The sequence below is a fragment of the Tenrec ecaudatus genome, chromosome 4 (genome assembly GCF_050624435.1).
Source record: "Tenrec ecaudatus isolate mTenEca1 chromosome 4, mTenEca1.hap1, whole genome shotgun sequence".
Taxonomy (NCBI): Eukaryota; Metazoa; Chordata; class Mammalia; order Afrosoricida; family Tenrecidae; genus Tenrec; species Tenrec ecaudatus.
This window is the reverse complement of record NC_134533.1, coordinates 40,598,456-40,622,199: the sequence shown is the minus strand read 5'-3', so window position 1 is coordinate 40,622,199 and position 23,744 is coordinate 40,598,456. Positions and strand designations below refer to the sequence as shown.

General features: G+C 47.3%; 1 protein-coding gene across 1 annotated transcript in view; it reads right to left on the bottom strand.

Moving 5' to 3' along the window:
* Nucleotides 1–3,593: 3,593 nt before the first annotated feature.
* Nucleotides 3,594–23,744, bottom strand: part of MPPED2 (metallophosphoesterase domain containing 2) — a 210,567-nt gene continuing 190,416 nt past the window's right edge. The window contains exons 5-7 of the mRNA XM_075548390.1: nt 13,025–13,140; nt 7,735–7,848; nt 3,594–4,934 (exon numbers count right to left, since the gene is read on the bottom strand). Of these exons, the coding sequence (XP_075404505.1) occupies nt 4,816–4,934; nt 7,735–7,848; nt 13,025–13,140 (349 nt within the window). The 3' untranslated portion in view covers nt 3,594–4,815. The remainder of the gene's footprint in view (nt 4,935–7,734; nt 7,849–13,024; nt 13,141–23,744) is intronic.

Here is a 23,744-nt window from a genome sequence, read left to right as displayed (position 1 = left end):
CACCACCAATGTTTTCTCAGGTAGTTCAAAGCAGACAGCCAGAAATGGAACAGGCTCAATTGATGTGTGTCTGGGGGTTGCAGGTCCATCAGTCTGCCTCCGTTCTGATTGCAAAATCAGCTTTCTCCTGTGAAGGGCTTTCTCAACTAGAAAACAGCTAAGCGGATGTTTGCCATGTCCCCCTTGCTTTACCAAAGGAGGACAAACAATACGAGAATCATCCCCTTACGAGGCTCCAGGGCCCCAGGACCCTACTGATATCGTGAATGAATTCTAACATGTCCGCTTTGAGGTCAGAATGATGGCCATTCCCTCACTGGTACCGCAGCTAAGGCTGGCAGGAGTTAAACGGTGCACAAGCAAGGCTGTGTGCTGGCAAGAAGTAAAATAGCACACACGATGTGTGTGAGAAAACGCACATGAAAACACACGTTCCAACGTAGGGGCTCTGATCATCACATCGCATCCTCCAGACTCGACATTCCTAACTACGCCAACATGTATGACCAACCCCCCCCCCCCCCCCCCCCAGAAAACAGACCAAAGAGCCGTTGGAGTTCTGAAGCAGAAGGAAATCCCGGGCCCTCACCCCCTTGTAGGAGAGGGAATTGCAAGCTCTCAAGAATTGCTGCAGCCTGCTAACTGAAGGGAAAAAAAGGCAAATCTGTGTAGGAGCTTTTGGGGACAAGACACTGCAGCTTCTTTCAAATAATTTGGCTGGACGAATGGACCGCTGGATCTTCAGGGATTCCTGGAACATCTAGCTGAAGAGGCAGGACAGTTTCAAAATTATGAGCTTAAATGAGAACCTGGGGCTCTACCTTTGACTTATGACCATGGTGGTACCTCTGACCCTCCCTGTACTTGACCTGATCTCCAGAAACTGTCTTTCTGCCACCAGGAGGGAAGGTCAATGTTCTAGGGAGGTGTCTGAACCCGTTGTTTTGCTCTTTCAAGGGAAAAGAAGACAGCAGGGAAAAGTGGAGAGGCTCTTAGACAAGGAGAGGGCAATGTAGCGTTAAACTGCTGGAAGATCCAAGATACAGATGTAATACACACATACAACAATCCTGCTGCTAATTAGAAGGTACGAGAAACAACCTAATTATTTTAGAAGCTCACACTTAAAAGTGGACCTGGTGCTTTCTGTGAAATCACACAGTAAGACTGTCTGATCCTGGATACCTCCTACCTACCGACAATGTCCTCCTCCCCTGAGTCCAACAGGAACCCAGGTGGCGTAGTGGGTCATGCATTGTGCTGCTGACCTACAGGTCAGCGATTCAAAGACCCTAGCTGCTCTACAGGAGAATGAGGAGGCTTTCTGCACCCACAGATTTACAGCTTCAGAAATTCACAAGGCCAGTCTGTCCTGCCCTGTAATAAGGACCCTTGAATTGGAGTAGACTCAATGGCAGTGTCTTTGAGTTCCAAGGCCAGGTGTGTTTATAAAAACCTCCACATGGCTGAATTTTCAAAATACCAACCAGTTGGCACTGAGTTAACTTTGACTGAGGGCAACCCAGGCGAACTGTCCTCCAAAGAATTTACAAGGCTGTTTTTCTGAATTAGATCCCCAGGCCTATTGCTTTCCCCTCTGAGACGCCTTTGACCGCAACATCTCTTGGTTAGCAGCTATTGGAACTCCACAGTGACTGCATGTACCTTGGTGTCGTGGACGAACAAAACACATTTTGGAACTTTTAGGAAGGTTGGATTAGGTTATTAAAAAGTATTGGGGGGTAAATAATCCACAAGTGCTGGCTCTTTCAAAGGTGAACATCCTCCTGGGTGAAGGTGGGGGCCGATGGGATTCCTCTGGAGCACAGCAAGTGTTCTATCTGTTCTCGGCAAATTCCAAATCTGCCCAGCTTCCATCTCTCCCTGCTTACGGCTTGGGCCATAGTATTTATTGACTTAAGTGACGAAGGCTTAACTCGGACTGCCTGTCAGCGTAGCAGCAAGCTGCTTCTTAAAGGGATCTTAGCAACCCCCAACACCTCCAGAAAACAAAAGGAGATGAAGAGAAAAAAGGACAAGGAAATAAAATCACTAAAGGAACTTAGACGGAAGGGTGGAGTGGGAAGACTCCAAGGGGGAGATATGCTGTACGAAACCTTTGGATCCGGGGTGTCCTTTGAAGCAACGGAGATTAGAAGGGATTTTGCAAAGTATGAACCCCCACTGGACAGCGAGGCTCCACGAGCAGCTGCTTGCCGATGCCCTTGTGTTGTCGTCTTCTCAGGGAGAGAGCCTTGTTACAAGTCTCCAGGACATGGCAGCAACCTCCCTCACAGCCACAAGGCCACCGGCTCTTGGGACGGTGAGGGGACAAGAGGAAGAATCCTGCCTAATCTCCAACCCCTCGATGCTAATCTCTGAACACTCCGTGCCAGGCAAGGCAGTGCTCTGAGAAGTTATCTATCTATCTATCTATCTATCTATCTATCTATCTATCTATCTATCTATCTATGGTTATATACATATTTGTCATCATGATCTTCCACCTCACAGGTGGCTTGCTTTTCCAGAAGTCTGAGCCGAGAGGCTCACATAGTGACCAGGCAAACTTCCCCTGTAGTCCACCTCTCTCTCCAGTCCTCTATGAAAGACACGAAGATTGGTGTTACAGGTCAAAAGAGGGCTGATCAGCACACGCAGGACCTCTTTTGGCCCATCTTCTTTCCCATCAACACAGACCACCCTTGGCCAAGCACCGTGAACCTCAGGGGTTTCCTCCACAGGCCCAGGCGAATGTGGCTGGGCAGAGGCCGCATCTGAGATGCCAAAGATCAACAACTGCCATGGTCTAAGACGATGTACATGAGCCAGGCTGGACTTTTGGCAAAGGATTTTCTCTACGCTGCCAGGACTGGAGGAAAAAAAGAGAGGAAAAGAAAAGCTTTGAGATCCTACATCAAAGCATCTTCCATTTGGAAGAAAGGAAGGAAGCCACAGCAACATCCAGGCTAATGGGAAAGCTGACTTTTGAGGTACATTTTGGTTCAAGATTATGGGGCTTTTCCTCAATGTTTCCCCAGCACGCTGCCTACCACTCCACGCTGGGCACCATTGTCAAAAAGTAAAGGCAATGGTGATGGGTCCTGGGGTTAGATCAGGATGTGCAGTCATTCCTATTAGCAGGACCCACCCCCCACACCACCCCCCAACTGAAAAAGTGTCTACAGTGTCTACCACCTTGATCGCACTGTTATTCTGTTCCAGGGGAAACGATGATGGAAAAGACGAATCCTTCACCCCCAAACCTACAGCAGGAGAGACCGCAGCATGATGGATAGAAACAGGGCCCTGAGGGAGTGCCTTATCTCTCTACCTGTCCATAGGAGGACCGGGGTGCGGGGTGGTGAATAAAAATGTATTGAAAACTGGGGGGGGGGATTGGGGGAGTCACTGATTCGGATTCTTTTGCTGAAAGCGACCACAGAGGTTGTGCATTGAATACATCTCTTCCCAGGCCGAAACCTTTCCCTTCCCACCATTCAGTCCTTGCAAAGAACCACGGATTTAAAAATCTTGCAATTTTATTTGCATATAAAGGCCGCTAGATATAGAATATCACAATAAATTTAAAGAAACACTGCTTTCCTACATGTCATGGACAAGATAACATAAAATAGAATAAAGCTCAACAGCATTTACAATGGGAAAACAGAAATGACTATTAGCAACAATGTCTTGTGCTAGCGGAGATTGCATCGACACACAGTGCAAAACGGGGCCGGGGCGGGAGAGGAAGCAAGAAGACAATTCAGGGGATTTAAATATAAAGGACAACTAAGCCTTACTTTAGTTAGCTTCCATTGCATCCATTCAAGTCTGTCTATACACGCTCGCAACTGCACCTAGATGGAACTCAAGCTCTTTAAGACCTTGAGCTCTGAGTAAACACGTCAGCTCCTTCGGGCCTCCGACGTGCCGCAGTCCAGCATCCCTGTGCAGCTGACCGTCCTTGGCAAGATTAAACTCCTAACTTAGGCATCATCCACAAAAAATACTCATATATATAAACCCATACTGAAAAGGAGTCTGCACGTTCATTTCTTCTTCTTCTTCTTCTTACTTGTGTGAAATACTTGCTCTCGACAGATTCCATTTCATATTTTTAAAGCTAAAATAATTTAAAAGGAAACAAACAAACAATGGGACCTTGTGTAATGCCACGCTGGCTCTCACTAGCTGAGCCGCCCTGAGAGGCGGTTCCTTCCCACGACACAGCTCCTTTAGAGTGAGAGTGTGAAAAAGGTCATTTTTTCCCCCACATCTAGTTTTGCTGAGCAGGTTCTTATAAAATTGGGGCCACATCTGCAAAAAAAGAATGATTACCAAGGAACTAACAACAACAGAAACAACAAAACATCAAAAAAATAAAATACTTCAAACAATACTCTTAAAACAGTTGTGCAAATTTGGATGTTTTCTTTTTCTTCTTTTTTAAAAAAAACACAACACTACCTACTTGTTTCTTTTTCTTCTAGCTTAAAGCATATTAAAATACAATTTTTAACATTTAAAAAAAAGCTTGGCTGTCCTTTGGTGAACACTAACAATGGCGTGGCCTCTGAGAAAACAGAAGATATCTTACAGATCCACAATGCTCCTTGACTTCAACTGGATGCCCCATATAAAAAGAAAAATAACAAAGAAGCACAACCTCTAGCTTCGTTCCTGTTCCAGTAATTTACAAAAAAGAACTTACAGGATTTGGAAATAAACAAGGAAGAGAACGTAAGTTTTATAATTAGAAAAATGGCAGTTTGTAGACCTCTCCTCACATTCCACTGGGAAACGCGGGTCTCAGGAACCCTGTGGGTTTGGAAGGTCAAAGATAATTGGAGGGTTGGTCGGTTGAAAGCTGACTGTACACGTTGAGGCATTGATGTACGTCGTGTACCCGTCCGTCATGATGCCGTAGCCTGCGGAGAGAGAGAAAACGCCACTTACTGTAACAGGTACAAACCGCAGGGACTGAATGAAGGCCAGGAAAGCAAAGGATTGGCCCGTGGGCAGGGAGGTGAAATTCAGTGGTACCTCCTTGGACATGCCAGCTTTTGGGCAACTATCACCTACTTTTGTCTTTAAAAAAAAAAAAAAAAAAGAAACATTCCTCTACTTCCAAGAAGACTGGTTTTCCCCCACCCCCCACCTCTTATTTAAACACGAAATTAGTGAAAGAAAGAGTTTCTTTCTAGTAAGAATAAAGAAAACCATTTTTTCCCCTTCTTGGTAAAAACCGGTTTTCATCCCAAAGTCCTGCATTCCTTAAGCAGTGAGTTGTAGGAAACAAAAGAACAGGCATGACCACCTTCCCAGGCCCACACGCAGACAACTCCACGCACATGGGCTCCCAGCAGGTCAAGGCTGGAAAGAACACTGGCCTGGAAGGTGGGAGATGGGGAGGGCGGGGGAGGCTTTCTAGCTCCCTCTCTATGAAATAAGCTCAGGACTGCCTCGGGGGAAGGGGACAAGAAGTGGGGGCATCTTTCTTGAACGTGTGGTGTTATTCGATGCACAATGCTCTTTCGTTGCAAAAGCAGAACCAGTCAAATGTCCGAGTGACACAGGAAACACCCCCCATTTCCTAAGCGTACCCGGACAACAGAAATGCCAAACCGGAGCCCCCCCGCCCTGGAGTCCCTGCAGACTCATCGAGACCCTCTAAAACAAGCAGACCTGGCCCAGATTGTCCCCAAGGCCGTGATATGAACAGAACTGTCACTATCTCCCCTGTGGCCCAACCACGGGGTTCAAACCATCGGCCTTTGGGGTCTCAATACAGAACCCCGCTGTCAGCCAGGCTCCTGCAGGGGACCTGAGCACTGAGACTCGAAACTGAGGAAGGCTAAGGAAGTTTGCTCTGGGTCGTTGGAATTTAGCTTCCTTCCGACATGTTTACTATGGTGGCATTTTCAGCAAGTTTGCAAATCTGCAGATTTCCCTGGGCACTGTACGTGTCCTGCCTTCCGGTCTCTGAAATAATTTGGTAATTGTTGTTGTTGTTGCATCAGGCTCCTATGTCCTAGACAAACAGACCCAAGGAAACCGACAATTACCGGTCCTTACAACATTCATCAATAATTCCCCCCCACCCCCACCATGTGCTAACAATTCTTAGGGGCAGCTTAATGAAGGCCAATGGAAAATCTCTCATGAAAAAGAAAAGAGGGATTTCAAGGAGTGCTGTTTAGTTCTGGGGTCATAGCCTTGTTATCTCTTTGCATCAAGAGGCTGGTATTTGCCCTCTCATTGCCCTCTTTAGCTGTCTTAAGTGGGGAGAGAGAGAGAGAGAGAGAGAGAGAGAGAGAGAGAGAGAGAGAGAGAGAGAGAGAGAGAGAGAGAGATAGATTGAGATTATTTTACTATGATCTCCTCCCTTTTTTGCAAGTTTATTGTTTGGGGGTTTCAGTAGAATTCCCCAATTGCAGCTTGGCTAGCTTAAAGCTAATTAATGGTGTGGGTTTTTTTTTTCCTCTTCTAAATGATGAAATGCAAACTCATACTGCAAGAATTCAAATCTGTTTTGAAGATAAAGGCACCCGGAAACGAAGCTCCCATCTCTCTGCCTCTTTTTCCCATCAGGCCTTTCCAGGGAGTCCATGCAAGCTCTGAGCCAGGGCAGGCTGACACCCCTGCTCTCTGAGCACTCTCCCCTCTGCCTTCCATCCGCTCAGCTGGGCCTGCACTTGGAGCAAGTGGAGTTTGCTCTGGCTTCAGCAGGGGGATTTTAAAGATGCTCTTTTTTACCCTCCTAACCAGGGAGCCACTGGACGTGTGGGCTTTGGCACACCACTTTGCTTTTGAACCCTGTCAAGCATGTCACCCTAAACCCCTCACCTTCACGGCAGATTCACACTCACCCCAGAGCACTGTTCGGAGCAGGGGCTGGGGAGCACCTGGAGGCGGGCCACTCACCCATACCTGCTCCACACAGGCCTGTGTGCCTGCGGGAAGCTTCGTGAATGAGGCTTTATGGCAGAGCACACAGAGCCCAAAGCCCTGCAGGGTCCAGCGAGGACTTGGGGTTCTGTGAGTCCGCCGCAGCTTGCCTTGCAAGGCAGAAAATGCAGTCAGACTCGTTCCCCAGGGGGAAGATTGATTCTTGCCCTCAGGCCAAACGAATAGTTTCTGATGACTTGTGAGAAGTCTGAAAGGGTTCTGAGGTCACGATGGACAGATCTACCGCCACAGGTACAGGCTCCGGCCAGAGCCTTGAAAGGCTCTGGTTGGTGTCTGCAGTCATTTGCAGAGATGGCCCCGTCTTTCTGGGTCTTTGTGTATTTTCCATGGGGAACACAATATTTACGGGTTGCAAGGAGCCGAGGAAGTTATTTACTCTCACACCTGGCCGCTCTCTTAAAGAGATCATGATTTCTATATGTAACTCAAAGTCGCTTTACAGCGATGGTTAGCAAAGATTCTGCTTCAGAGCCCAAGATTCCGGAAGGCTGTCTTGGGGAGTGCTGGGTGTGGGTAAGAGATGTGCAGACTTGGTTGTGACACCCCTCTTTGCTTGGAACAAGAGGAGCTCCACGTACATCAGTGGTCATCTTTATGTGCCGGAGTTTCTGACAACACTGCATCTTAGAAAAGGGCCCCACTGCTCAGGGCAGCGGAAAGCTGGCCTGCACCTAGCCCCACTTTTAACAAGGTCTCCGCTTGCAGCATGAGCTCCTGCTTAACAACGTGCTGGGAATCCCTCTCTTCTTTCCTTCTTACCTTCATGTATTCCACCGAACACGTGGAGCTTGGGCCGGACCCGCCTCTGCACTGTGTTTAACAGCTCCACGCAGCCCACTCTTTGCAGCTCCTTCGGAACCCAGTCTCGGAAGCCTATGGGAAGAATGCAATCAATCCGCTTAATTTCTTTCTTCAGGTAAGGTTTCATTTAGACTTTCAGGAAGCCATAACTCACAGAAGGTTTATTACATTAGCTGTAATCCTAGCCCCTCCATTAAAGCTCACAATGGCTTTTAAGAAACTTTTCACTTGCCACTTTGTCTTCTTTAAGGTTCTTGAAAATTTTTTTTTCTTTTTGGTTTCCATTTTTTTTTCCTCCCTGTTAATTAACTATCCACCTCCATCCACCAGGCCCCGGCTGGGAGGGATTTGATTTATTTAGCCACTGGTTTCAAATCTTTTTCATGGGCTCGGTCGGTGACACTTATTCCCAGCAGTATCATCATATCTCTTTCCCCCCTCAATTCAGGAACTTTCTCTTTTTTATTAGTATGTCTGTCTTTCTCACAGCAGTTTGCTTCCCAGGTGGCTCTAGAAGGAAGTGCTGGGAAGGGCTGCCTGTAAGCTAGCCACAAAGTGCTTTGTTCTCTTCAGATACCGTCAACTCCTAGCCCTTGGTGGTTCCCGAGGACTGCTGCTGGGCAAACCCCCTTTCTTCCTCTAGTCTCCTCCCAAGGAACAGGCAACAGCATGACCCCCTAGTGGCAGCCAGCAAGCCAGGGCTAACTGACTACTCTGAAAGTAAAAGCCACTTAGTTCTATGCTTAATGCAAAAAATCCATACAAATTTACATCAATTATAGCAAAAGTCAGCTGTGTGAGTGATGCGGGTCTGCAATGGAATCCATGCCCCTTTGGTGGATGGGGTGTCGAGAAGGCAGCTGGGGTGACATGTACATCGCGATCCACCAGATCTCATCCCACAGCTCTGGAACGTCACTTCCACCTGGAACTGATGGGGCAGAAAGGGGCAGGCAAGCACATTCCACTTCGGTCCAACTGTTGACTGGGGTCCTTAGCCTCTTCCTGGGACGTCCAGGAGTGGCCAAAGATATTGGCAAGAGTCTTCCATGAAAAAAGGATTCCTACTAAGAATCCAACCAGGGGTTTCAGACCTATTTTTAAGAACATCCTTCATCTATAATGACTGGCATATTCTCTCATAATGTGCTTTTATTGTAAGCAAATACATAGGGAATAGGAAATATCTGATTTCATATACAACGAGGCTTCAAAAACTTTTTGGAAAAATGGAAATGAAGAGATAATGGAATTTCTCTAGAAACTTGCTGAAGCTTCCTTGTATTAAAAAACTCATTGCCTTCAAGTCTATTTCCACTCATAAAGGCCCTTCAGCAGGGCTGGGATCTAGGACCTAGGATGTGGTATGCCCTGGGCAGGGGTGAGAGGGGGACATAGAAAGGTGGGGGCACTGACTGCAACCATTAAGCAGTTTCTATTGGCCATTTCAGTTTTCTATCACCAGCTGTGAGAGATCATTCAGCAATCTAAAACTAAGCGCAGTTTTCTGAAGATAAAATCTCTGCCTACAGGTGCACTGGTGGTGCCGAGTGGTTATTGGGTGGGCTGCTAACCATAGGGTCAGCAGTTCAAAGCCACCAGCTATTCCGCGGGAGAAAGACGGGGCTTTCTACTCCTATAAAGAGTGACAGTGTCGGGAAGTCCCAGGGGAAGTTCTATCTACTCTGTCCTCTATGGTCACTATGAGTTGGCATCAGTTCAATGGCAGCGAGTTTGTTTTCTTTTCTAAAGTAGGGAAGAGTAGACTGCTCCTTAGGGTTTCTGAGGCTGTCATGGTTCCAGAAGGTGCCCTGGTTTCCCAGTGGTCAGGGTTCTACTGTGAACTGAAAGGTCAGCAGTTCTCACCCACCAGCTACTCTGAGGGGAGGGTGGCAGGGTGGTGGGTGGGCAGTGGATGTGGAAGTAGGCTTCCGTAAATACTCCTGCTTTGGAAACTCTAGGGGACAGTTACTCTCTGTGCTATAGGGTGACTGTGAGTCAGAGCTGACTCTACTCAAGTGGGTTTGGTTCAAAGCCGACTGCCACATTTTCCTCTCAAGAGTGGCTGGTGCCTACCTTTCAGTACGCACGCAAGTGCTGAACCCACCCTCACCAATGCTCTCTTATGTCATAGAGCAAAAGACCCTCCGGACATGGACTAGATTCTTACTCATGGCCAGCCTCTTTATTGGACAGAGTAAAACTGCTCCTCAGGCTTCCCAAGACTCAATCTTTATAGCAGAGAGCAGTCCCATTTTTCCCTGCAGAGCAATTGGTGGGTTTGAACCATCAATTTTGAGGTTGGCCACCTAATACTTAACACACGGCACCACCAGGGCTCCTTTAATACATGAGCACCTGAAAAAACGACAACAAACTCTCCTTACATTCTAAAACTAAAGTCCCAAAGCATGGTGGCTTTCCTCTTCCGAAACAAATTCAAGGCCAATTTTCCCTCCATATAGTATTTTCCTAAGCATTCTAGTAATAGGATCAATGAAGGTTCAATTTTACCTGAAGAAAACCTCGCCTGAGTTTTTATTTAGCAACTGCTTGAGCTCGGTCTCAATCCACAGCCATTGTCTGTCTATCCCATGCTTACCGCAGGAAGAGGACACTGGCCTCCCTATTAAACGTCTATCGGATGTCTCATGTCTGCTTTGGAGCCTAGAATTCAGAGTTCTGATTCTTGTCACTTGCATGGATATTAATTTAAATGACTTGATGACATCCGTGACTTCACTCTTCTGTGCCCAGGTGTTTCCTCTCCTCGAATAGATGTTTAGGAAGTGAGGCCATGCCAGTCCAAAAAACAGCCTGAAGGAACTTGGGCTTATTCCCCAGCTCAGGTGCACCAGCAAGAAAATCAATGGGTTGTATGGTATCTCTGTCCAGGAGTCTCCCTTGATAGGCCATGCTATTTTCATCAGGCAATTGGATGATGGGAATGTAAGGACGCTTCACTCACTGTAACTTGATAAAGACAGGCGTCATTTTTAAAAACATGGGATCAAACTCAAACCAAACTCACTGACACTGAGGGGCTTCCAATGCCCAGCGGCCCTATTAAAAAAAACAAAACTCAAACCCCAAACTCACTGCCCTCCAGTCGACGCTGACTCCCCGGGACCCGACAGGACAGGGCAGAACTGCCCCCGTGCGTTTCCGAGACTGCCACTTTTTATGGGTGTGGAGAGCCCGACTTTCTCCTGGAGAGTAGCTGGTGGTTTTGAACTGCTGGCATTGTAGTTAGTAGCTCGACAGGTAATCACTACATCACCACGTCCCCAGGGCAGAACTGGTCATTCAAACGTGTCCCCAAAGCCAGGAAGTGTTGAGAGATAGTACAAGCCCGTACAAGCTCCATGCCTCCGAAGAACTGGCTCCTCTCCTCTGGCTTCTCCCAGGGCCACGGAAGCTCTTGTTCCCGCAGGCTCTTGGTGAAGCACAGAGAGAATGCCTTGTAAAGGCAGGGCAAGCAGCACCAAGTGGTTTGGAGGGAAAATACCTGCGCAGGTTAAAGTCACGCTAAGCAGGATGAGTGTTAGATTTTTTAAATTTCCAGATGGACAGGGAAGGAAAGTGGTCTGGATGACCACCCCAAAGCATAAGAAAAAACAAACTGGGAAATAATTTATCTTTGTATTAAATGTTCTTCCCCTCTCTCCAAATCAAGATGATCAAGACAATACATTTGGTAAAATCATAACATCTCATATTCCAAAATCTATGTATAGGATCTCTGCTAGGATTAAGCCTCCATTGAATTCCTTCTGATTATTAACCAAGGATGTACACAGTCTTGCCCTCAGGTGGACTGAATTAGAAGGTGGATCACCTCTAGGCCTCTCCAACCAGCCCAGGGAGGGCCAGTCTCTTTTAGGGTCTTGCCTGGGTGTGTCCTTAAAGGAGATCACCATGCCGGGGACAATGCTAAGGGTTGTAGAGTCGGGAGTCATATGTCAGTCTGTCTGGAATGCCTTGGTCAGAAGGCCCTGGACCAGTCTTGTAAGCTCCTCTAACTCAGTGGTTCTCAACCTTCCTAATGCCACAACCCTTTAATACAGTTCCTTATGTTGTGGTGACCCCCAACCATTGGAAATGTGTTTTCCGATGGTCTGAGGCGACCCCTGTGAAAGGGTCATTCAACCCCCAAAGGGGTCGAGACCCACAGGTTGAGAACCGCACATTAGATTCTAACAATGTGCCTGTCCCAGTCAGGGTCCTGTTCTTGTTTCTGTAGTCCCACCTATGACTGTGATGTACTGATCTGCGGCCAATCCTGAATTTGGGAGTTTCCTTTGTTCCATGACTAATTTAACTTGCTTCCTGACTCTGAATTCTCAGATGCCTTTATGACTTTGTGCGAATGAACTCCGCATCTGGATGCTGTGTCTGTGTTGTCTTTATCTCTTTTAGACTTAATGTTGTGGGTTGGGGGGATAACACCTAAATTTGTGAGCACGAGTCACTTTGACAGGCAAGCGCCTGGCATGAGTACTGAGTGCATGGGGATCAGAGAGGTAGTCCTTGTTGAAAAACCGCTTGGTCGCCAAGGCCAAAGGTAACAAGCTCATGGGTAACTAAAAGAGAATTACATAAATCTAACAGTCATCTCCAACCCACAATCTGGACGGTGGTGGATACACTTGAAATACATTGACCTTGGCTCCATGTGCCTACAGGCTAAGCACCTTTAGGTAGCTTTCAATGTAATTCTTTACCAGACAACTTAGCTGGACCAAAAAAGGGAAAAATAATTCTTTTCTCATATACCTCCTCTCGCATATAAATGTTCGACTTCAAAGAATCCACCCCCCCCCCCTCAGGACCCAACATTATAGGAAAAAAAGAAAATGAGTTCTTTTGAACAAAACTTTCCATCATTTCATTACCATTCAACCGCCAGGTGATTGGAAGGTCCGTGTCTTCCTTCTGTCCCCACCATCCGCCCTTACCCCAAAGTGAACACGGATCTTAAAATACATCACCCGGCTCAAAAGACTGTGGTGCTCCGTACTCATCTGATTCTCCCCGACTTGACTAAATCAAAAATTTTAATTTCAAGAACACCTGTTAGCCAGCAGAACTGCTGAGTTTAATTATCATGCTGGGCTTCTTTAAAGACAGTGGGTTTTTTTTTTCATACTCATTTTTTGGAGGAAAATTATTATGTCCCTGAAGTGTTATTCATCCTAGGAAAAAAAGACATCTCATATGACAAAAGGCTAACCCTTCCTTCACTCACCTAGAGGAGGTCCGTGTGTCATGAGTATGTCGATGCCCTCGGGGATGAGGTTCCACTTGTCCAGCAGGGACTGACCTCTGGGTAGGTTAAAGCCCCATCCATTAAACCACGGGGTCCTTTGGGGGAGATAATGCACATGATATCAGGTCTCTGCCCTGCCGTATTTCCCATTCACCACATGGCCCTAGTCTGCCCTGTTCTCTTTTCTCTTTTTGATGGTTGGCTCTGTCAGCGGTATGCTTTTGTTCTTGTTGAATGCTTCGAATACAGTTTCTTTGAAAGCAAGCATGGGACCTGTGAATTGTTCAACTAGAAAGAGGAACACCTGTCCTGACAGAGGAGGCTCCCCCAGCAGATCTCTATCTAAATCTGGACAATGCTTGGCAATCCCTCCAATCTTAGTGCTTCCCAAGATGCCCAACCCCGATCCAAAACATGTCTAGCCCTCCAGAAGCGATTCAGAGATAGCAGAGCCCATCAATACTGCTTTTTGTCTCTCGACCATCACAGAACCTCTCCACCAGAGAGATTCTTACTAAAGTTCCTAGAGAACAGAGCAACATACGTTCACAGGTTATGAATACCTTAGAGTGGGAATTCAGGAAAACATGAGGTGCTGAAAAGTGAGAGTGATGCAGTTGATACAAAGCAAATTCAGGTGTTGCCAGTGACGGGTAATTTGGGGGACATCCCGGTCACTTTGGACTTCACCCTGATCATGGAGGCAATCACTCTACCCCCACAGCCACTCTGAGAATGTGGAGCTGAGATGGATGTCACATGCAGAAGGGAAAAGGGTCTTTGTCCATCTGATGAACATTTCTCATAGGAGCTGAAAATATCTCTAGCGCTTTTAATAGTTGGTTAGTTTTTCTCTATGAATACCATGAATTAAATAACATCAGAACAAAGCAGTTCTCAGTGTTGTCTTATTCCCTACCATCCAGCTACAACCAACTCTCATTTGCTTGTTTTTTTAAAAATAAATTCATATTTTTTAAAACCAAATCTCATTTGTTCTTTGGGAAATTTCTGTTTGCTTGGGAATACATATAAGAAACAAACTGGCTGATTGTCTTGCTAAATCCAACTTTTTCCTCTCACCTACCCTGCCCTTGCCTACTGAAAGAAGTAACCCTATGTTTAAGGTGACCCCAACCTTACCAGTCAAAGCTAATTAGATAGAGTGTCCCATTTATTTAAAGCCAGACACTGGCCAGACTAATTTGATTCCTCAAGATACGGACTCAAGAGACAATGACCCAACAATCACTAGGTGGTGGGTCTGTACAGTCAAGGCCATCATTGGAAAGAATGGCAGTTCAAAGCCATGTGAAAATCCACGTTAATGGCGAGAACCTCAGCTTCCACTGAGACAGTGCGACCCTAGCTAGAAGAATCCAAGAAAGTATCTGATTAAGTTCCTAACAATTTTCTAAGTTCAAAATTAATTCTCAGGAAGTTTACTTGCAATAGCAACAATAACAAAATAACTATATTTTAAATGAATGCGGACACTATTTTAAATATCTACTTGTATTGCATATTTATTTGCATTATGAGATTTAACACATCAAACACATTAAACCTAGTGAGGCTGACTCCTCTGCTTTGGGATAAGGCGACTACTGCATCTATCTGACCAAACAGTTTGGAAATGTGTACATAAACCAGGCTAGGCCACTGAGAGTCATCCCAGGATTCTGCTGTTCTACCTACAAAGGAAGGGATTCTGGTGGCACAGTGGTTTAAGCACTGGGCTGCTAATTGCAAACTTGGCTGTTCAAAACCCACCCGCCACTCTGAAGGACAAAGATGAGACTGCTCCCATAAAGATGGACAGATGCAGAAACCCTATGGGGCAGTTCTGACTGATATGAGTTAGATTCAACTTGATGGCAGTGGGGTTTGTCTTACCTAGAAGGAGGCCATTTCCTCTCTACTGAGTCTTGGGAATTATGTACTCTTGAGATTGCCTTGGGCTCTGTTAGCCACCAAGCAGAGCAGCTCTACTTGAGGATCAATCACAAAGAAAGCCAATGGGATATGTCCTGCTGACATGGGGGTGGGGGGCATCTCAATCCAACTCTGCTGCCCCCTAAAGTCAACTCACACCTTTCCTTCCAAGCAGATGCCTCTATGAAATCCTTTCTTCTTATAAGTTAAGGGCCTGTGTCTGGCAAATAACTGAGTAGTCCTAACATATACAAGAGTGCTTTAACAGTTTCATGGAAACACTCTATTATTTTTTAAAAATCATTTTATTGGGGATTCATACAATTCTTATCACAATCAATCCATCCATCGTATCAAGCACATTTGTACATTTGTTGCAATCATCATTCTCAAATCCATCAGTCTTTTAACACCATTTTCCCATAAACTCTTTGAAGCCCCCTCATATGATTTAGTGTAAAAATGATTTATTACTTGTGTGGTCGGCAGAATAACAGCCTCCCACATATGACCAAGTCAAGTCCCTGGAACCTATTACCATGCTGCCTTCCATGTGAAAGAGGCGTTCTGGCTGCAGATGGCTCATCAGCTGACTTCCAACAGGGAACCCATGCTGCATGGTAGAGGTGGGCTCGATGCCATCATGGCGGCCATTCAATGTAGCCAAGAGGGAGGCAGAACGGGGAGTGACAGGACACGAGGAGGGCTCAATCACTGTTTGCTGGCTTTGAAGATGGAGGACGGGGACCAGGAGCCGGGGAATATGGGGAGGTTGTTATATATGCTGCAAGAGGCTATGAAATAGATTCTAGTACAGTGGTTCTCAACCTTCCTACTGCCCTGGCCCTTTCAGAGAGTTCCTCATGTTGTGGTGACTCCCAACCATAAAATTATTTTCGTTGCCACTTCAGAACTGTAGTTTTGCTACTGTGATGAATCGTCATATAAATATCTGATATGCAGGATGTATTTTAATTGTTACAAATGGAACATAATTAAAGCATAGTAATTAATCATAAAATAATATGTAATGATACATTGTGAAATGGTTATGTTTTCCGATGGTCTTAGGCCATTCCTGTGAAAGGGTTGTTCAACCCCCAAAAGGGTCTCAACCCACAGGCTGAGAACCGCTGTTCTAGAGTCTCCAGAAAGGAACACAGCCCTGTCAACCAACACCTTGTTTTAACTCTTTGGGACTTGTGTCAATCGTCTGGACCCTGGAATTGATAAGCTGATAAATTTGTGTTGCTTCAAGCCACTAAATTTGTGGCCACTTCTTACAGGCGCAATAGAAAACGAATACACTACAGAAATATCTAATGGCCTGCCTCTAAGCAGTGAGTAAGCTCGCATGGGGCATTTTGACCCCAGCGCACTTGCCTTGCTCAGTCAGAGGCGTTGCTTTAGCTTCCCCAGCACGGCCCTCGGGGAGGCATCAGGTATCACAGGCCTGAGGACGGTGCCAGGCAGACCTTCTCAGAGCTCCATTGGTCCATCTTGCTTCCTCTTGTCTCCTAGGACTCCCTGTCTCCAGGTCTTTATGAGCATTTCCGTTAGAATTTAAAATCATGACTGCGTAATTTGGGATACCCATCTTTCTCCTTCACTTTATATGGACCCTCTTCCAAGATTTGTCTTAAAAGTAAATGGAGGGGTGGCAGGCGGGAAACCAGCGAGCCCAGAACCCAATGAAAACTCAGTGTGCATTTTGGCAGGCGAGAAAGAAAAATAAGCAAAAACATCTGTTTTCCTAGATTTTGAAAACAAGCTTCTGGGCCTCGGGTTCCTGTCTGGAAGGCAAATAAGAAGGGCTTGAAAGGGTCTCGAGCCCAGCCAAGAAGCTGGTACAGCGAAGGGCTCTGATTCCTTAGTCTGTCTCACCGCAGTCAGTGTCTGGACCCCCACACGCCAGGGGCTCTCCAGAACCCAAAGAACTAGAGTTACGTTTTTTACGCTTTCCAGTTTTGTCTCAGAATTTTTCCCACCTTAGGAACCCACAATTCTATGTCCATCAAGGAAAGGCTCAGTTGTCTAAGTTCTCTGTAAAACATGAAGACAAACCGATGGCTTATGGATACCCCAAATATCATTTGGGTTGTGCTAAGCTTGGGGCAAAATCGACAAGTTTCCAAGAAAAGGGTAGAGTCTAAAAGGGTTTGACTGATACTTAGACCTAAATGTGGATGTGTGTGAGAGGGAGATGAAATGAGATGAAGAGGTCTCAAAACAAAACAACAAAAATCATATCGATGTGAATGAAGGGGATGGCAGAGTGGAGACGCAAAGGCTATCAGTAGTCAATTGGACATCCTCTGTCACAAGGATCACAGGAAGAGACGAGCCAGTCAGGGTGCGGAATAGCACTGATGAAACACACAACTTTCCTCTAGTCCTTTAAAGCTTCCTCCCCCGCCCCCATCATGACCCCAATTCCACCTTACAAATCCGGTTAGACCAGAGCATGTACATAGGTACACATAAGAGCTCGCAACACAGGGAAGCCAGGGCCGATAAACCCCTTAGGACCAATAATGGGAGTAGCAATACTAGGCGGGTAAGGGGAGGTGGGGAGGGTGGGGAATAAGGGGGAACCAATCACAATGATCAACGTATGGCCCCTTCCCAGGGGGATGGACAACAGAAAAGTGGGTGAAGGGAGACAGCGGTTAGTGTAAGACAGGACAAAAGAATTTATAAATTATCAAAGGTTCATGGGGGAGGGAGAGTGCTGGACAAGGAAAAATGAGAAACTGATACCAAGGGTTCAAGTGAAAAGAAAATGTTTTGAAAATGATGGCAACATATATACAGATATGCTTGACACGTGGATGGATTGTGATAAGAGCTGTACGCAACCCCAATAAAATGATTTTTTTTTAAGAAAAAAAATGTGCCTGTGAGGCTTTACTTAGGTATCGGACATAATTAAATTTAAGTCCCCGAGACAGCAGTCCGCTGGTAGATAAACAGGTGATATAACTGACGGCCATCGTCCCCCTTCTTGTCCATGTGCCCAGGACCGTAAGTGCGTAAGTAGTGCAGCCAAGACCTGGGCTCAGGTCGGCAGACTCCGCAGCCTGACACGATGTTGAACTGAAACACCGGGGCCCCATTTCAGTGTTGGGTCGTACACAAAGGAAAAACGTGAGCAACCCCGGGGGCGGCTGGGAGGGGAGTACCATGGAGGAGTGGGGTGAGGGGCCTCTGGGGAAACCACCATGTTGCTTCAGCACTGTCAATAAGGCCTTTCGCTAAGAGGCTTTCTAGGCTTCTACGTTGTCCTTCCCACAAGACACTGGCCAGATGATGGGAAACATAACTGGCTCCAGCATGAGCCCAGCCGGGTGTCATGGAAGGAGTGGGGCAAAGAGGAATGCAGATTCGTGGGCTGGCATCCACTCACCGACTCACTTGGATTTTAGGTAAGCGGAGGACCCGCTCTGGGAAATGAAGGACGGTGTAGACTCCAAGCATCCATTTAAGTGTGGAAATCTGATGCAGAAGCGCCACAAACAAAGCAGGTCAGTTGTTTCGGGCTGGGGTGGAAGGGACAGAGTCTGGCTCCCTGACTTGGCCCTTCCTCCTACTTCCTCCTAGTTCAATCTGGTGCGCGCTCCGAGACTGGGCAGAGCTGGCAGGGCCCGGAAGTTGTAACCATTCTGGCATTCCCTAATTCTGTGCAGATTCTTAAAGCTCGGTGCAAGTGCTAGAGATTGCTCTCAGTGAATTCCCTCCATGGAGGGATCAAGCTGCTGTGGAGGAGTGAACCACGCATTCCCCATGCAGTTGCAACCTGAAACACGAAACCCCAGCAAGACCCCCATCAGGGGTTCCCTGGAAAATATGGGAACGGCCAACCTCCAGAGCCCCACAATGGGTTTTGTTCTGTCGCAATGGGGGGTGAGAGGGGAAGGGGGGAGGCAGGAAACCAAGGAAACAATGTCTATTGCCTTGGCCAAGGACTTAATAATTAGCTGTGACTAACAAATACCACATGGGAACCAACTTGTGAGCAAATGTCTCACAAAGCCCCCCGTGGCCCGTGGACCAATGTGAGCGCCCAGCCGTTGCCTTCAGGAGCATGAGGAGAAAACCCAGGCAGGAGAGCCTCTGAATAGACTCAGCCCGATGGAAGCTGGGCCGCCTTCAAGGCCCCCTCCCCTTTGCTCTCTCACATTATAGGCACTTGGCCTCTCTGGGTTGAGGCTCCAGGGGCCGGAGCCCAGGGAGTTCACACCGGCGGGACTCGCTCCAAACAATGGCAATACAAAACAGGTTTTCGAAATGGAAGCAGTTAAGAAGAAATCACCGCAAAGGTCATGTGTGTTTGCAGTACACTGTGCAGTGGAGCAGGCAGAAGGGAGCTGCCGGCCGTAAATCTGAGGGGCGGACAGGTGAATGGCTGTTGACTCTCCCACAGACTCCGGTGGGGGCTGGGCATGCCCCGGGGGAAGTGGGGTTTGGAAATGTGAAGCTGGTCCTTGTTCTGCTTGATGGGCCACTCAAGTTCACAACCCAGGGGCTGGTCGGCAGCTGCACACTGCCTGGGGGGGTCCCGGGAGATGCCCTGAGCAAGTCTTGGGACTCTTTTGTCCACATGGGCACCTCTTTCAAAGATGATTACTTGGAGGTTCTGGGGTGAGCAGCTCCATTCTGGGTCCGCAGGGAAACTGTGGAAGGAAACGGACAAGGGCTCGTGGAACCTCCATTCTTAAGAGCTGACCTCCTGGCAGCACCAGGATGGGCGCCTGCGGGTTCCATAACAACTGGCAGTGGGTAAAGGAAGCACAATGGAGTCAACCGACTGGGAGCACTGTCTTCCTCCACGTCCCTTCTGACCCCCCAAAAAGGGATTAGAGTCCAAATAAGTTTGGGAATCTGGGAAATTTACACACACACACACACACACACACACACACACACACACACACACGCTAACAGTCTTCTGTTTTCTCTCTAGACTTTCCCAAGCAAGGGCCTATCAAACCATACTTTTCAGCTCCAGACTTTTGAAAAGTCCCCTGTGAAAAGGCAAGCATTGCTAGATGGCTAGACCGAGCCTGCGGTCCGCTGGCTGATTACTTATTAAAAGGCACTTCCTCAGTCCGCGTTTGAGTGGAAGTTTTGCTGAAAGGCTCTCACTCGCTGGCTGGCTGGCTGGCTGGCTGGCTGGCCCAGTCTCGCACAGACAGTTCTGTGGAATGCACGCGCACAGGGAAAAACAGTTAGTCAAGGCTGCTTAGCTGGCTGCTACAGGTGGTTAGATTTTGACAAGAGCTTAAACTGGGCCAGTTTTGGGAAGGAGTTACTTTAGGTCCTTGGAATATTTATAACAGGGGCTCGGAAAGGTGCACTGCCAGAGTCTACAGCTACTAATTAATGCTGTCGCTGCGGCCGCTAGGTCTATTAAGGAAAACTCAGAACCCAGAAGCCAGATTTCCACAACCCCGATTCCTTTCCACTGAGCGGCCCTTTAGAATCTCCACCTTCTTCGCCCCTGCCTACCATGGGTCCCTCTCTGACTGTACATCACACCGGGTCCAAGAGAAGCTACCTTAACCACCGCTGCTTAGAATCCTACCGCACTGCCGAGAGCCTTCCACATGCCACGCAGCTGATAATTCTTCATCTCTGCCTCACCTGACAGCTCAGCCCTCCTTCGACAGCAAAGCGTCCCTGTCAGTTAGAAACAGCAGCTAGCCTGGCACCACGTGTCATCCAGAAGATCCAGATGAAAGGCAGACACCTGCCCGGCTCCCCCGCCTCGCCTCACACTTCCCCGGCTTCCCTCTGGGTTTTACTTACGAACGCACGCAGCCTTCCCCCCACAGAAGCTTCCATTAGGCGGCCCAGAATATATGCTTCCGTGCAATTAAAAAAGCTCTCTTGCCTAGGATCACAAACAACTTCACGCCTTGTGCAGCAAGGAGACTAGCACACCAACTAGCACTGTCTGGAGAGGGAAGGAACACTGAACTTCCAGGCAAGATTTACACCTCTCTGCAGTTGACCGGCCCAAACTACCCACCTGCCTGCCTCTAAATCGGCGGCCTGCTTTGCACCAGCTGTCTAGTCCCATGCCGTCACGGTGACTTGGGTCCCATGGTCTTTTCGTGATGCAATGCGTGGAATGAAAAGAGATAACGGCTTGATAAAGGGCAGGTCTGGGCAAATAATGGGACCTGGGAGCCGGGCAAGGACAAGCCAGGAACAAATCATGCCTGCAATCAGCACTGCGTGATGCAGTCTTTGCAAACCCATGAAGCACACTCCTTTCCATCAGGAGTAAACAAGAGATGGCAGAATTAAGCCTTGGATACCCATTTTCCGTTGCCCTGTGGTATAAGCAGTTTTGTTCTGGAACGAAGAAGAAATAAAACTGAACAAAGCACTGGTTGACAAACTTGATGTGATATGAATTGTTTTCTTTAAATGGCCTGGGGTCTGCCTAGGCCCTCCCATAGCTGAGCTACCCTTACGGTGGAACACAGAGCAGGCATGGGCTGTTTTTCAATCCGTCTCCTGCTGTGGAATACAGAGCAGGGACAGGAAGATTTTCTGTCTTTCTTCCCACTGGGCTCGGAAGAGGCCCGGCCTTTCTAGAGTCTGAGGATCAGGGCAGGACCCTGCCTCCGTGGGCAGGTTCAGCAGATTCAGGACGTGCCCTGGTGCTCAGACAGGATCCCTCCTTGTGCAGGCTACGGGATTCCGGAGACTAAAGTCTTGGTTTGCTAGGCGCGACTCTCGTAGAGAAAGAGTGGTTGGTCAGCTCCTGTGAAGATGACAGCCTAGAGGATTATGTGGGCAGTTCTCCTCCGTCCTAAGAGGTCACTACCCGTTGAAATCAACTTGACAGAGCCTAAGCACATGAGTCATAACCAAAGACCGCAAAGTGAGGGGCTTTAAAGAAAAGACTTAATTTTTCACAGTTCTGGAAGCCAGTCATCTATACAGAAAGTGCAGGCCTAGGACAATATCCATTCTTCCTTTTGCAGCCATCCTTGATATTCCCAGATGTGTGGACTTGTCTGTCTCCATCCCCAGGGGATGCCGTCCCCTTGGGTGAGTCCATCTGTGTGTCTGCAGCCTGCTATAGAAGGCAGCCTTCAGGCGGGTGTGGTTGAGGACCCACCATGTTCTTTCTGGGCGATGCAAACAGGTGTGAGGGCACCTGGGGGCCCCTCAAAGGAAGGACCTGATGATGACTTCCCGAGAGAAATTGCTGTGGGTCATAGTTTGACTCACACATCGTGGGCCAAGCCTTGACCCAAAGGCTACCGTGTGCTCTGGAGCACAACCAAAGACAGTCCTGCTCTCCCACCGAGGCGCGTCCACACGTACAAGGTTAGAATTTAGGACGGGGACAGACACAAGGGAGCTTGAAAGGATTATTGAGAAAAGTCCGTTATCTTTTCCTTTCTCTACAAACCCGCTGAAACCCCCTCATCTTTGGGCGGGGGAGGGGAGGCACGATTTAATTGCTAGCAGGTAGGCAGCAGTGGAACCTGGCCTGGCATCTAACCGTTCAGCAGGTAGAATGACACATAAGGAAGTTGTGACACCTATCATCGTCCAGGTATGAGAAAGGGAGGGAGCGTCATTTTTGTATCTCTGGTTTCTGGATGTTCGGTAAGTGCCGGCACCGTTTGGCCCCGGGGAGGCACGGGTAACACAGATGAGGCATTATCTTCCTTAATCACACGGTTGCCATAATGCTCGTGAAGAAGGGCTCAGTAAGGCGCTTCCATCACAGGTAATCATCCAACAGAGGCTACCTGGATGCCTTGGAGGAGGCGGATTCTGGGTACACAGGTTAAAGGGTTTTCCAGGACAAACCCAAGGCCAGTCATTTCTTAGTTTCCAGACAGAAATAAGTCTTTGAATTGGTACCTTCATTTCTAAGTAACTGAATTTTAGTGGGGCTTCAGAGACAACATCCAAATCCCAAGTCCCTCCAAACCCAGGGTCTTCGAGCTGAAATACATGGGTCAGTAGACTAGATGTTATAGGACCGTCAATATGGCTAGTAATCAAATGTATGTACCAACTTGTCCCCAATATGGAAGATTTTTGTACCAATTTCTGTAGCCTGAAATTGACCAAACATTGATCATGACGGAGGATTGGAATTCAAAAGTTGAAAATAAAAGAGGTGGGGTTAGCATTTAGAACCAAGAGGAAGGATCAGCATTTGGAAAATACAGCCTTGGTGAGAAAAACAATACCAGAGATTGCATGCTAGAATTTGACAACATCAATGACTTATTCATTGCAAACATCTTCTTTTCCCAACAACATAAACCATGGTTGTACATGTGGATCTTGCCAGCTGGAATACCCAGAAATCAAACTATGAAATCAGTGGAAAAGAGACTACTGAGGAGTTCATATGTTCAGTTCAAACAAGGCCAGGGGCCAACTGTGGAACAAACTATTAATTGCTTATATGCCAGTTCAAGTCAAAGAATATTACAGTAAGTCCCGGAGGGTCAAAGCAGTGCCTTGAGTATATCTTACCTGAATCTAGAGGTCCCCTCAAATGTAACTTTGATACACTGGCAACTAATGACTAAAGACCAGACCAACTGTGATAATGACATAAAGACACTCTATTTGAAGAAAGCTTACTTACCAGGAAAAAAAAAACCAAAACAAAACTCTCTGCCATCGAGTCAATATGGACACATAGGAACCCTTTGCAGCCATGGGTTTCTGAAACTGTAACTATTTTCTGGTGTAGAAAGGTCAGTCTGTCTCCCAG